This window comes from Sylvia atricapilla, chromosome 2 (genome assembly GCF_009819655.1).
Source record: "Sylvia atricapilla isolate bSylAtr1 chromosome 2, bSylAtr1.pri, whole genome shotgun sequence".
Classification (NCBI taxonomy): Eukaryota; Metazoa; Chordata; class Aves; order Passeriformes; family Sylviidae; genus Sylvia; species Sylvia atricapilla.
The window spans coordinates 113,105,940-113,119,558 of record NC_089141.1 but is presented as its reverse complement, the minus strand read 5'-3'; the positions used below and the strand labels follow the sequence as shown (position 1 = coordinate 113,119,558).

Sequence of the window (13,619 nt, the reverse complement as noted above, 5' to 3'; positions counted from 1 at the left end):
TATCTCCTTCTTCAATGAGAGTTTTCTAGGTCAGCACTTCCTTAACCGGGGAATAAGGCCATGGCAAATGTGCTGCAGATGGAACAGAAACCCATCCTCAAGGATGGGAAGTTAACAAATATTATCCTAGGGATGATTCATTTTTAGTGAAAAAAACCACCAAAAAACCAAACCCACCACGTTTGGAGCTGACAAGGATGTGTGTTCTGAGAAATGGAAGGGCTTGGAGTGAACAATGGGAGGGAAATGTGGGAGCTTTATTTATTCATGGCTTTCACGTGCTCTGAATCTCCCCCTCTGCTCCGGGGAGATCCCACCTGGGATGTTGTTCCAGCTCTGGGGATCCCAGGATCAGGCTGTGGAGCTGCTGGAGTGAGTCCAGAGGAGGGACAGGGAGATGGTCTGGGCCCCTCTGGACTGGGGGAGCTGGAGAGGAGAAGCTCCAGGGAGAGCTCAGAGCCCTGCCAGGGCCTGAAGGGGCTCCAGGAGAGCTGCACAGGGACTGGGGACAAGGGATGGAGGGACAGGAGCCAGGGAATGGTTTTAAGATGAAGAAGAGCAGGGCTGGACGGGATCTTGGGCAGGAATTGTTCAGCCTGGACAGGAGAAGCTTTGGGCTGAGCTCAGGGTGGCCTTGCAGGGCCTGAAGGAGCCCCAGGAAACCTGGAGAGAGACAATTCCCAAGGGCTGCAGGGACAGGACACAGGGGATGGCTTCAACCTGAGAAATGACAAGTTCAGGTGGGATGTTGGGAAAAAATCCTTCCCTGGGAGGGTGGGGAGGGGCTGGGCTGGAATTCCCAGATTTGCTGTGGCTGCCCCTGGATCCCTGGCAGTGCCCAAGGCCAGGCTGGACACTGGGGCTGGAGCAGCCTGGGACAGTGGGAGGTGTCCCTGCCCTGACCCTAGAGGAGCTTTCAGGTCCCTTCCAAGGCAGGAATTGCAGAGGTGTCAGTGAGGCTGAGCCGTGGAGCTGGGCAGTCAGCAGCAAAGCCCACAGCAGTGAGGGGTTCAGTGCTGCTGAGCTGCTGCCTGACTCACTGGTGTGGCACAGGAAGGGCTGGGGACAGGGACAGGGACAGGGACAGGGACAGGGACAGGGACAGGGACAGGGAGGGCTCTGGGAACACAGCAGCCACATCAGCATCACCTCTGGCTTTTGGGAGACTTCAGCTTAAAAAGAACGATTTTAATCACATAATTCTGTTTATTCCCGTGGAGTTGACTGCATCTGATTCTCTTGGAGCCTGAACCTGAGCACTGTCAGTTTTCAAAGCTGATGAACTTCATAGGGATTGCTGTTTGTGTGTTGAGCAAGGATTTTAAACCTGGTGCTTCTCTCCTGACATGTCTGGAGAAAGCTGGAGCTGGTGTGGTGTTTTCCAAGTTAAAAGCAGCTGGAGGAGCAGTTTGTCTGTCCAGTCTAAATGTGGATAATGAAAGGCAAAGGTTGTGGCATTGCAGTTGTCAGTGGGAGCTGCCAGAGGAGCAGCATTTAAACAGCAGCTCCTGGTGTGTTTGAAAAGCTCCAAAAGTCCTGAAAAAATATCCACAAACCTATAAATGGCTCAAAAACCCCCCACTAAGCCAAAATCTTACAAATTATCACCATTTCTGTACAGAGCCAGCCAGCAGCTACACCTTGGTGTGGTCGGTTTTGTGTGTTTGGTTATTTTGTAGTGGGGTTTGTTTTGTTTTAATTTGGGAGACTAAATCTGTGCCTATCTCCGTGTATTTAAAATATTTTGGAAACTTTCAAGATTAAAGGTGCTGCCATACCAAGGCAACAAACATCTACATTGTTATAGTTGAAATAAGTGATTTTAAATCTTTGAGAGCAACACCAGAACTGTCAGTGGAACTGGAGAAATTGCTTTATTTCATTTAAAAGTGGGACAGCAGCTGCACAGGATCTTCATAAATATATAGAGTATTTTTGTTTGTTGTGGTCTGAGTAAGGTTGATTCTGATTTTTTCCAGCATGAATGAAAAAGTTCAGGTGGCTGCACCTGAGTCCCCTCCTTTGCCAGGTCTCTGAGTTTATAAATAAAGAACACAACAAAAAATGAGGCTAGTAGTAGTGTGACCACTAAATTGTAAGAATAATCAGCTGTAGTGTAATATCAAGGTTGTAGTAAAAATCTGTAAATTGAGTGGTTTGGCCACGTTCTGTAGAAACTTGAGGCAGTTTTAGGTGTTCCTGTAATTCTTCTTCCTTTATGGCTCCGAAATTGAGGGAGAAGGAGGAAGGTTGTGCTCCCTTGAGACTCCTGAAGTGCTGAATGCAATTCTGTAGCAGGGCATGTTTGGCTTTGCATTTCTCAAGTTCTTTTCCCAGCCACCAGGAACAGAAACAGGTTTTGTCCGTGGAATTATTGGCCTTGTTGAGGACATCTGTAGGGGGGAAAAACCCAAAAAAACCTGCAAAAAAATCTCAGCTCTGCAAAACATTTCATATTCCTCTGGATAAATTTAATTTACAGCCTTCATGTATGTTCCACTTTGGAGTATGACTTGATTCCCGTGCTCCTGGTATTGCAGCATCTTTTCTTTTGTTTGGTGGTGGGAGGGGAATGCAAATCCAGTGGTTTGACTTTTGTCTGACATTATTAAGTGGGTGGAAAAAAAGAGCCACTCCCCCCCCCTCTTAATTGGAGGTTCCTTATAAGGTCAGTGGACTGCAAAATATTTGAAGTTTGTGCTTCTAAAATTAATATTTTTACTCAGTGAGTAAGTAAAAGCATCAGATGCAAATTATCTAAAAAATCTCAAGTATTTCAACCTTTTTTGTGGCATTTATTCCCCTCCTCTCCCCCCCCTCACTGTGTCAGTTTAATTCCTCCTAAAACCACAGCCTTTCTTCTGGGGTTCACATGAAGGAATGAATATTTAAAAAAACAAATCCTGAACTTCTCGGGCTGGATGGGTCAGTTACAAAATTAACATTTCAGTTCCTTCAGACACCTGGGAAGCAGCACATGTTTAGAACTGTAAAAAAAAAAAAAATTATGTCTTATAAAACAACATTATAAATCAGGTATTTCAGAGACTCAAACTCCAATCTGAAGTTAATTAATCCTGGTCTGACTGATCAAATCACACTTGGTTGTATTTTAGGAGCATTTGAGGGTATTTTGGCACCACCACTGGCCACAGCTTAGAGGACTGAATTGGGATTGATAATTGTGGATTAATAATTGTGGATTATTAATTGTGACCTTGCATTTCTCCTGCTTCCCAGTGCCCCAGTGCAGTTGGCTGAGTGTCCCATTGCAGCAGCAGCAGTGGGAAGGGCAGAAGCTGCTTCAGTTCTGCTGCTGCTGCTGGGAAGAAATTCCTGCTCTGCTGCAACTGCACTGCTGCCTGTGCCAGGCCTGAAATTGGGTGAGAAACTCTGATTTCAGCAAAGCTGCTTCCACAAGCTTTCACACCTCACCCATGGCTTCTTGCATCACGTGGTGTAAATTTAGCATGGGAGCGAAACCATTCACAGCATCTTCTTTCCAGAGGAACCAAAAAGCTTTTTGGAATTCCGAAAATCATTTCCTGCACACACACACGCACACATACACACACAAAAAACCACCCCAAAAAACCAAAAAAACACCCCACCAAAAAACCCAAAACAAACAAAAACCACAAACAAACTATATATATATAGATATATAGATATAGATATATATATATATAGATATAGATATATCTATATAGATATAGATATATAAATAAAATAAAAAAAATTAAAAAATCGTGTTTGGGAATGTTTTAGGTTAGGCTGGGCTTGGTTCATGAGCATCTCACAAGTCCTGATCTGGAAACTCCCAGTGCACATTGCAGCTCCTCAGGAGGGTGAGGGCTGTGTTGGGGAAGTCAGTTTTATAAACTCAATTTTGCTTCTTGTTGTCTTTTCCCCAGTGATGTAGGGAAATGCTCAATTTCCAAATTTTTTGAAATTTTCCTCCCACGTTGAGGAAGGAGAGAGCTGCACCCCGTGCCTGAGGATGAGCTGCCAGAGAAAGTGGCTGCTCATGGTTCTGTAAGTTACACAAAGTCACCTGAAGAGAGATACTTTATTTTTACTGAAAACCAAAAGATGGGGAGTTTTAAAAGCTTTTTCCAGAGAAGCTGCCCCATCCCTGGGAGTGTCCCAGGCCAGGCTGGATGGGGCTTGGAGCAACCAGGGACAGTGGAAGGTGTCTCTGCTCAGGGGTGATCTTTAAGGTCCCTTCCACCCCAAACCATTCCATGATTCCCTGATTTTGTGCTCTTAAAGTAGTTGTTGTTCCAGTGAAAGCGTTCAGCTAAGAAGTGTTCCAGAATCCCAGAGAAATCAAAGCTGGAGAAGGGGATCTGTGACTTCTTTAGGAACAGGACAGATGTGAGTGATGCTGACCACAAATTCATTTACCTGTGTTTTAGTACTCAGTGTCTTTGCTGTGGGGTACATAAGAACCTGCAGGTGCCCACAGAGGGCAGGAATATATTGGTTTTTAATGCTGGAATAATAAATTTACCTTTAATTTTCTGCTGTGATTTTGCAGGTGAATCCGAGTTGTTGTACAAAGCAGAGCTCAGTACAGCATGGCCATTTTTTTTCCCCCATTTTCATTCTTGTGAATTATTCCTTAGCTTGATCCTCACCTGTGTTGGTCACAAGAACAGCAGAGAATTTGAATTTTGGAGGTGATTTTAGCTTTCAGATCTGTGTTGATTTAGACACAAAACACATGGAGTTTCCCTGTAACAAAGCGCTGCTGCCTGTGCTGGGTGCTGGCAAAACAATGATTCTGGAATTCCTCAGCTTTGTCCCTCTGGGAAGCTGTCAGTCACTGAGCCCCCTGTCAGATTTATTAATCTAATTCCAATTGGATTGATTGTACTTCACATTTCACCGTGCAGGGTTTGAAATAAAACACCAAACCCGTGTGTCTTTGAGGAATCTTTTTGCTCAGTTTGTCTTCCATCAAACCTCATCACTGGGTTGCCTCTGCATAATTCAGATGTCTAAATCCATTCTGTTCCAGCGTATTAATAACCCCCAATTTCATGGTGGGTACCTCAGGATAATTTCCCTTGTAAATAATTTTTTTTAAAAAAAGAGGTGGTTTCTAAGTAAGTATTTATATTTGATGTTGCTAGCAACAGGCCTGCCCGTGTTCACCGAAGGTCAGTGACCTGAATTATGTTCAGCTCTGCCAGCAGTGTGTGTAGCCATGAGAAATGCAGGGGTTTCTCTCTGTTCCATGCCTGTGACTTTAAAAATTACAAAATAATCGTTTCTCAAAGGAGAAAAGTTGAACCTGGCTTTGCAAACAGAATCCGTGTTGAATCCTATAATACAGTGATCCTGAATAAGGAAAATAAGTCCCTCTATGGAGGGTTTTAATTAGTAAAATGTAAAAAGTAAACCCCTCCCCAGCAGACTTCTCTTTTCATTAAATTTTCATGTTCATAATGGTTTTTGCACTTTAACTTTTAGGGGTTTAGAGATCTGATTGCTCTGAACCCGACTTTGATCTGCTCTGAACCTATTGATGTGTGGTGGGTATTGAGTTTTGCAGGAAGGGATGGATGCTCCTAAGGAACACAGGGAGTAAAGTTTTAATTTTCAAAGGGAACAGCAGGGAAACCAGGTTTGGGGTGGGAGGAAAAGTCCAAGTTTTGTTATTCAGTGTCACCATCTCCATGATATCGTGGCTATAACCTGGACTAGAAGGAGCCTGGGCTGGGCAGGGGAGAGGAAAACAGGAAACAAAAGCACCAGGTAAACTTCTGGCACAGGTGATTTCTAAGAATTTCTCTCTTTGTTTAAATAAAAGACTTCAGCTTTTATTCTCCTCTTTGCTCCACCACTTTCAATAATTTGCTTTTTCCCACCTTTCCTGTCATCTGTTCCTTCCTCTCCTCCTTTATTTCCAATTCACTTCTGTCCTATACCGGCAAGGAGATGAAACTGGGTTCTTACAGTCCAGTAAATGTTATTACTGAGGGGATTCTTCTAGTAATGATCTTACAGACTGTGCCATGAGTAGGATTTGCTCTTGCCTCCTCTTATCATCAATTTATTATCTAAACCAGGAAGCCTTTGTGCTGGTTGTGTGAAAGGCCTTTTGCTTTAAGGGCTTGGCAATGCAGACACGGCTGAGGACACTGAGTTTGGGCCATTGGGTGCAGTTTGGTTGTATCTGTTTAAAAAAAAAACCAACCCTAAAATTGTTACCCTTTTGTGTTGTGTGTCTGTGACACTGTTACTGGCACAGGGCTTTGGGCTCTGCTGAGATTTCCAAGCCCTCCTTGGAAAACGGGGCTTTTCCACTCTGGAATTCCACTGGAGTTCTCCAAGGTGGGCTGGTGGAGAGTCGGAAAGAGGATTGAAGCTGGGGTGGATCCGTGTTCCTGCTCAGCTCTGAAATGTGTTGATTCCTCTTAATCACCTGTTAATGACTTTCTCACATCAGCAGCTCTTCCTTAGTGTTGGTAGCTCTTAAAGTGTCTCCTAAATTCTAAAATAACTCTGTGGTTACCTCTGCAGCTGCTTTGGGAGCTGAGCATTCCCAGTGTGGAACGGGCAGCAGACAATGGTTGGACACTCCACGATAATTTTGGCTGAAAATTGCTCAAACTCTGCTGATAGTTTGACCTAAACTGGATTAGGATTGAAACTGGTCTTGCACTGGTGGCACTGGGAGGGGATCAAGCTGGAGGGTGGTAAAGACAAGAGGGTGATGCCTTCAGTCCTTGAGCTGCTGCTGTGCTGGCAAAGGCGTCCTGGTTTAGATAATAATTTGATGATAATCAGTTAATCCTGGTGTAAACCCAGAGGTGCTGCAGTTCAAGGCAATAAAGGATATTGGCCAGAGAGAGATTTCAGAGATGGGAGTGAGGCTCTGCAGCTTCAGGGACCTGTGTGGGATGGACAAACCTGGTGCTCCAGGACTGGAGCTGCTGCAGAGAGCCCAGAGGAGGCTCCAGGATGAGCAGAGGGCTGGAGCAGCTCTGCTGGGAGGAAAGGCTGCCACAGCTGGGATTGTTCAGCCTGGACAGGAGAAGCTTTGGGCTGAGCTCAGGGTGGCCTTGCAGGGCCTGAAGGAGCCCCAGGAAACCTGGAGAGAGACAATTCCCAAGGGCTGCAGGGACAGGACCCAGGGAATGGCTTCAGACTGAAAAATTAAAGGAAAAAATCCTTCCCTGGGAGGGTGAGGAGGGGCTGGAATAGAATTCCCAGGTTTGCTGTGGCTGCCCCTGGATCCCTGGCAGTGCCCAAGGCCAGGTTGGACATTGGGCTTGGAGCAGCCTGGGACAGTGGGAGGTGTCCCTGCCATGGCAGGGGTGGAATGAGATGGGCTTTAAGCTCCTTTCCAAACCACTCTGGGATTCCATTGTCAGTTTGTTTAAATAAGAGTTTGTTCCTTCTTTCTTTTTCCCTGTAGAGCCCCAGGGCTGCCTGTGCTGGGTCAGTTCACTCAGACCAAACCTTCCCCTCAAACTGCAGAGATTTAGGCCCCAGAGTGTCCAGTTTATAGGAGCTGCTGTGGCCTCAGCAGAGCTCCTGGCAGCTGTGGATGTGACAGTGCCAGAGAAATCCTGTGGGTTCGGGATATGGGATCACCACTTTTAGGGTTTCACTTTTTTGGGGGGGAGGCACGACAGCAAAAATCCAGCTGCTCCTAAAACCCACCAACACAACCACCGCAACACCTGCACCTCCATGGATGCAAAACACAATTCCTTGTCCTCCTGCCCCCTTCCCTTTGATGTGTGTGACACTGGAGTGGCACAGGGACATGGCAGGAGGGCCCAGGGTGGGCTGGGCAGGGTTTGGACTCTCATTGTTGGGGGGAAATGGAGCGAACGGCGCCGGTTGCTGCTCAAATTGCAGGGTCTGAGAGCATTTTAGGCTGCTCACACTCGCCTGAAGTTACATATTTCAGGAGGTGTTTAAATAATAATAACTCTCCAATTCCAGCTGGTCAGTCATTTGCAGAGAATTCTCTCCAATTCTCAGGAATTCGAAGTGGGTTTGATACTTCCATAGGTTACTGATGATTATTTGTTGGAGAACAAGTGACAAACAAATGCTTGAGAAATGCTTTGACCACTCTTAGTTGCTGGATGTTGTGGTTTGGGTTTTAATTGTAATTTTTTTTTTGTTCATAATTGTTCATATTTGTTCATAATCCTGAAAAATAAAACATTTTATTTTTCTGAGTGTATTTTAATTATTTGCAGCAAGGTGAGCCTAATTTAATTTCATCAGGCTATGAGGAGAAACTTTAACATTTAGGAATTCATATGCATTTAGAATTCTATAGCTTGTAGATTTAGGAAAATCCCTCAAGTTCAGTTGTGTTTTAGAAATATCGTCCTGAATTGCTGTGAAAATCCACACATTTAAGGGCTTGGCAAAGAGGGGTGACTGACAATTTGTTGGGATGATGTTAGTGTTGAGATTGATCCAATGCCCAGTTGAAATTTAAGTTGATCCTGACCATTTTGACACTTAAAGTTTTTTTAAACCCAGGTACCATTGGAGGATAAGTCTTTATCATGCCTGTCTCTGCTCTTCCTTTTGGAAAACTTCATTTTCTGTTGGGATTTCCTTGGTTTAGCTCGGGGTTGAACTGAGCAGTTGTGGCTGCACTTTCAGAAGTTTATTCTTTTTTCTTTCTGTTTTTCAGTGTTGTTTGCTGCTGGACTCCCCCTGTCCCCACAACCCTGCAGGATGATATGAGACTTGAAAGAAGACGATGCATACAGGTGATTTGACATTTATAATGAAAAATGTTGGATGTTGTTGATGTGCTCTTTGTTGCTGTTCCATTCTTTGTCTCCTTAAATGATGTTGTTCCAACTCGGCAGAATATTTAAGAACCTGCAGAATTTTGAAATCTTTCTTTGCCCTTTCAAAACTCTCCTGCAGCTCAGAAAACTCTTCCTTCTTCTAGGAAGAAAACAGTTTTCCTGAATGGGAATGTTGTTTCCAAAGTTTTAATGGGAATGCTTCTGAAGGTGCCATTTAAACGGACTGGTTGATATTTTAGGAAGTTCTTCCCTTTTTTTGGCTAATCAGAAATGATGGAAGTGCCAAGAGTTATTTGGAGGTTCACTGGCTGGTTTTTACTTTTTGCTGGAAATACAATTCCTATTTCGACACGGAAAAATCCCGAGCAGTAGAAATAGAATAAAATTCAGTTCATCCAGGAGAGTTGCTCTGATTTTTTAGCCCCAAATGTCCTTACTTCAACCAGATCTTCGGTTTGCTTGTTCAGCTTTAAACCCCAGGAATCCTTGGGGCTGGAATAAAACAAAAAAAAAAAAGCTGGGCAGATTTCCGTGTGCATCCAGCTCATCTCCTGACTGACAGTTTTCAGTTGCATCAGCTGTTGGTGCATAAACAGCTTTGGAGGGTCTGTTTACATGGAGCCTTTGGATTAGGACCAAGATGCTGGAAGTGGAGATTTCATTCCCTGAAAACCAAACAGCTCTCATTCCACTCCCCTGTTCGTGTGAGTTGTGTGTGCTGAAAGCTCAAGTCAAAGCAGGTCTAAAGAATTCTAAGATGAGGTTGGGCAAAGATGAGGAGAAGGAAATAAAAAAAACTTCTCCGAAGGGATATTTCATTTTTTGTGTTTTCCTTTTAAATATCTACATCTAGAGGAGAGGCATTAAAAGTCTAGAAAATTGATGTCCCATCAGATTCGGGGAGCTCTGTCTAGTAGGCAGTGACAGATTAAAATAGAACCTAAATATTGAGGAAATGTTTTGAAAGCTTTAAAAATACTCATCCCACAGCTGAAAGGAGAGATAATGTTATGAAATTGTACCTTATGTATGACTGTGGTTGAGAGAATTCAGTTTCACATTGCAATGCATTGATCTGATTTAAAACTTCCAACTTAAGCACTTTCAGTCTTGGTCAGAATTTCTGATGGTCTTGAGTTTGTAGAATTACGAGTTTGCAGAATAGAAGTGGATACAAGATTTAGGAATATAAGTGGTAATTCTGTCTTCTTGCAGCCCAAATTCTTTATTTACAAGTCCCTTGATAAATACAGATCAACAAAAACCAGGACAAAGACCTTTCGGCCTCTGATGTGTTGGAAGTTAAAAAACTCAGATTTGTTTGCATTTTCTATTTATTGGGAGGGCCAGGCTTGGTGTGCTGAGGTTCTGAGAATGAACAAAATTTGCAGGCCTCAAAATGAGACCCTGCCCTGTGAAAATTCTGTGGGGCAGTGACAGGAGGAGTCATTTGGTGACTCTGCTGATCTCGGTCTCAAGTAGTTCAAAGTACCTGGGGAGGGCTCAGACCCCGAAATTGAAAGGTTTTGTGGTTTTTAAGGATGGCTCTCTTGCATTTTCAAGAAGGTTTCTTGAAGGTGGCTGATCAGAGGTGCCTGGTAATGTCTAAACCACCTTTGGTTAAAGGGGGGAAGCTTCTACAGGGTCAATAAATTCTTTGTTATAATGGACTTCATTGCCCTGGAAGCTGCTCTAAAACCCTACAATTAACCACAGCAGAACTGGGGAAACAATCCCCTAAAGAAGAAGAGTTTCTCACTTCTACCATGGAATACTTTAATTTTACATCACCACTTAGGCTGAAAACACAGAAATGTATTAAGGTCCGCTGCTTTAAAAAAAAAAAAAAAAAGAAAAAAGACAGGAAAGTGAAAATTTGAAGAGATGGGGATATTAAAAGCTGTTTTCCAGTTTGACTCACCAGGAAAACAAACTTGCAGCACTTTGAACTTCTCTTTCTGCCCTGTATCAGATGTAGGACACCCAGCAAAAGGGCACTTTAGGTGCTGTTTGGGGAACTGAAAGATTTTCAGTAATTTTATCGGTGATCTGGAGCAGGGGATTGAGTGCACCCTCAGCCAGTTTGGCAGCACCAGTTTGGGCAGGAGTGTGGATCTGGAAGGTTCTGCTGAGGGATCAGGATCAGGACAGGCTGGATCCATGGGCTGAGGCAAAAGGTGTGAGCACCAACCAGGTCAAGTGTTGTGTCCTGCCCTTGGGTCACAACAGCCCCGTGGAGCTCCAGGCTGGGCAGAGGGGCTGGAAAAGCTGGAAAAGGCCCTGGGGGTGCTGGTGCCAGGGGCTGGACACGAGCCCAGGGGTGCCCAGGTGGGCAAGAGGCCCCTGGGCTGGGTGAGGAATTGTGTGTCCAGCAGGAGCAGGGCAGGGATTGTCCCTCTGTGCTCCAGGGCTGTGTCCAGTTGTGGCTCCTGCAGGAGAGCCCTGGAGGGGCTGGAGCGTGTCCAGGGCAGGAGCTGGGGAAGGGGCTGGAGCCCCAGGAGGGGCTGAGGGAGCTGGGAAGGGGCTGAGCCTGGAGAAAAGGAGGCTCAGGGGGAGCTGGTGGCTCTGCACAAGTCCCTGCCAGGAGGGGACAGCCGGGGGGGTCGGGCTCTGCTCCCAGGGCACAGGGACAGGAGCAGAGGGAACGGCCTCAGGCTGGCCCAGGGGAGGCTCAGCTCGGCCAGCAGCAGGAATTTCCCCATGGAAAGGGTGCTCAGGCCTTGGCACTGCCCAGGGAGGTGCTGCAATCACAACCCTGGGAAATGTTCAGAAACCTGTGGATGTGGTGCCTGAGTTCATGGACAAGGCAGAGTTGGGGTAGGGTTGGAGTTGTGATAATGGTTGGACTTTGATGACCCTCGAGGTGTTTTCCAGCCTTAATGATTCTCTGATTCTGTGTTTACTTGGGAATTTTGAAGGATCTGTTCTGATTTTCTGTAAAACACTGCAATGAGCAAAGCTGGGGTTCAGTTGGTCACAGGAAAAGCCAAGTTTGTATTTCAGTCCTGTTGTGCTAACACAGGGAATGCCTTAGAAGGTGATTTGTGACAAAAAAGTGTTTTCAGAATGGGAATTTTTCATTTCTTTGTCCTTTGCAAGTCCCTCAGGACCTTTTGGGAAAGCAAGGAACCAAACAGTTCTGGGTGTAGTTGGGCTGGTGGTCAATTATCCTACCCACACTCACTTTTCATGGTGTGGTGGCGTCAAATTTGGGATCATCCTGGGCTCCTACAAGCAAAGATTCATCTTGTATTGAAAAGTTTGTGTTTCCAGAGTTCTTGCTACACCTTGTCCTGCTCCTGTGGAGCTCAGTGGTTCGTTGTTCTTTTTTTTTTTTCTTCTTCTTCTTCTTCTTTTTTATTGAGATCCCTTATAAAAAATCATTTGGCTTTGATTTTTGTAGTTTTGCTGGAGTCTTAAGGAATATGGATCTGAAAATACTGAGTTGTCTGATTTTTAAGCTTTTGAAGAGCTCAAAGTTTCTTTTTTGTAACCTCTGTTAAGAAAACAGAGTAACATAATGGTTACAGCAAATTATCCTCATCAATGTGGAATTCTCTTGGATGCACCAGAGATGTTGAGAACCAAGGAAATGTGATAATGGTGTAGTCAAGTTTGATAAGACATTGGAGGTGCTCATATTGCTCTCAACTTGAAAAAAAAAAAAAAAGGTCATTTTTGGAAAAGACAAAAAAGCCAATCCAATACTCTTCAATAAGGATACTGCAAGAGCAATTAAATGGTCAGTTCTCACACAGATACCTGTCCTCTCTCTGTATTCCTTATTAAAATATAACAAATCCACAGGAAGGATTTCTGGGAATTCCTGGGCTGAGTTCAGGTGTGCAGGTGTTGATTTGATGGAAATGGAGAATTGGGCCATGGCTCTCACATCTCCTATTTCATGTTTTTGTTGCTGATTTCATTGAGCCTGTGGCTGTTTTAAAGGATGTTTTGATATGTCAGTAGTTAAAAAAACCCCCACAAACCAAAGCAGAAAACCCCTCTGTTGTTGTGCAGTCAGAACAAAGTGCTGCTCTGTGTTTGGAGCTCACCTGTGTCACCTGAACTGCTTCAGCCACAGCCCCTGCAAGTGGAAAATCCAGAAAATTCCTGGCCCAGCACCATGTTTTCTCTTCTCTGGATGTGGCTTCACAGGAATGTGGCTGAGGGAGATGCTGGTCCTGGTTCCACTGAGGTGATGGCGCACCTGGGCACCTTTGGGAGCTGAAAGTTGGGGACAGAAAACCAGGATTGGAAGGAAGTTGGCAGAAAATGAGGCTTGGAAAGAGCAAAAAAAGGTCCAGGTGCTGCCTCCCTGCTGGGCTCCCACTGGTTTTGGTTCTGATGGGGCCAGTGGTTCCAGTTGGGTTTTGTCCAGCTGGATCTTCCCAGAGAGTTTTTGGTGGACATTCAGGTCCTGGCTGAGCAGATCAACACAAGTTTGCCATAAATAGAAAATGCCACAAAAAATCACATCTGAGACAAAACCACTCATTAGGAGGGAAGTTTGAAATCCAAACAGCTAATGAAGGCTTGGAAATTCCCAGGGCTGAGCTTTGGTTTTCCATGGAGAAATCCCTTTGCAGCAGGGCCATCCCCTGGTTTTCCATGGAGAAATCACTTTCAAACAGGGCCATCCCCTGGTTTTCCATGGAGAAATCCCTTTCAAACAGGGCCATCCCCTGGTTTTCCATAGAGAAATCCCTCTCAAACAGGGCCATCCCCTGGTTTTCCATGGAGAAATCACTTTCAAACAGGGCCATCCCCTGGTTTTCCATGGAGAAATCCCTTTGCAGCAGGGCCATTCCCTGGTTT

At 44.9% G+C, this 13,619-nt stretch overlaps 1 protein-coding gene across 2 annotated transcripts in view; it reads left to right on the top strand.

Annotated features, from left to right (window-relative positions):
• DYRK1A (dual specificity tyrosine phosphorylation regulated kinase 1A) overlaps positions 1 to 13,619 on the top strand; it is a 74,229-nt gene that overhangs the window by 15,060 nt on the left and 45,550 nt on the right. Inside the window, exon 2 of one of the 2 annotated variants that reach the window (XM_066314172.1) lies at positions 8,678 to 8,756. The exons of the other annotated variant lie outside the window; for it this stretch is intronic. Coding sequence (XP_066170269.1) covers positions 8,747 to 8,756 — 10 coding nt within the window. The 5' untranslated portion in view covers positions 8,678 to 8,746. The remainder of the gene's footprint in view (positions 1 to 8,677; positions 8,757 to 13,619) is intronic. 2 annotated transcript variants of the gene reach the window in all.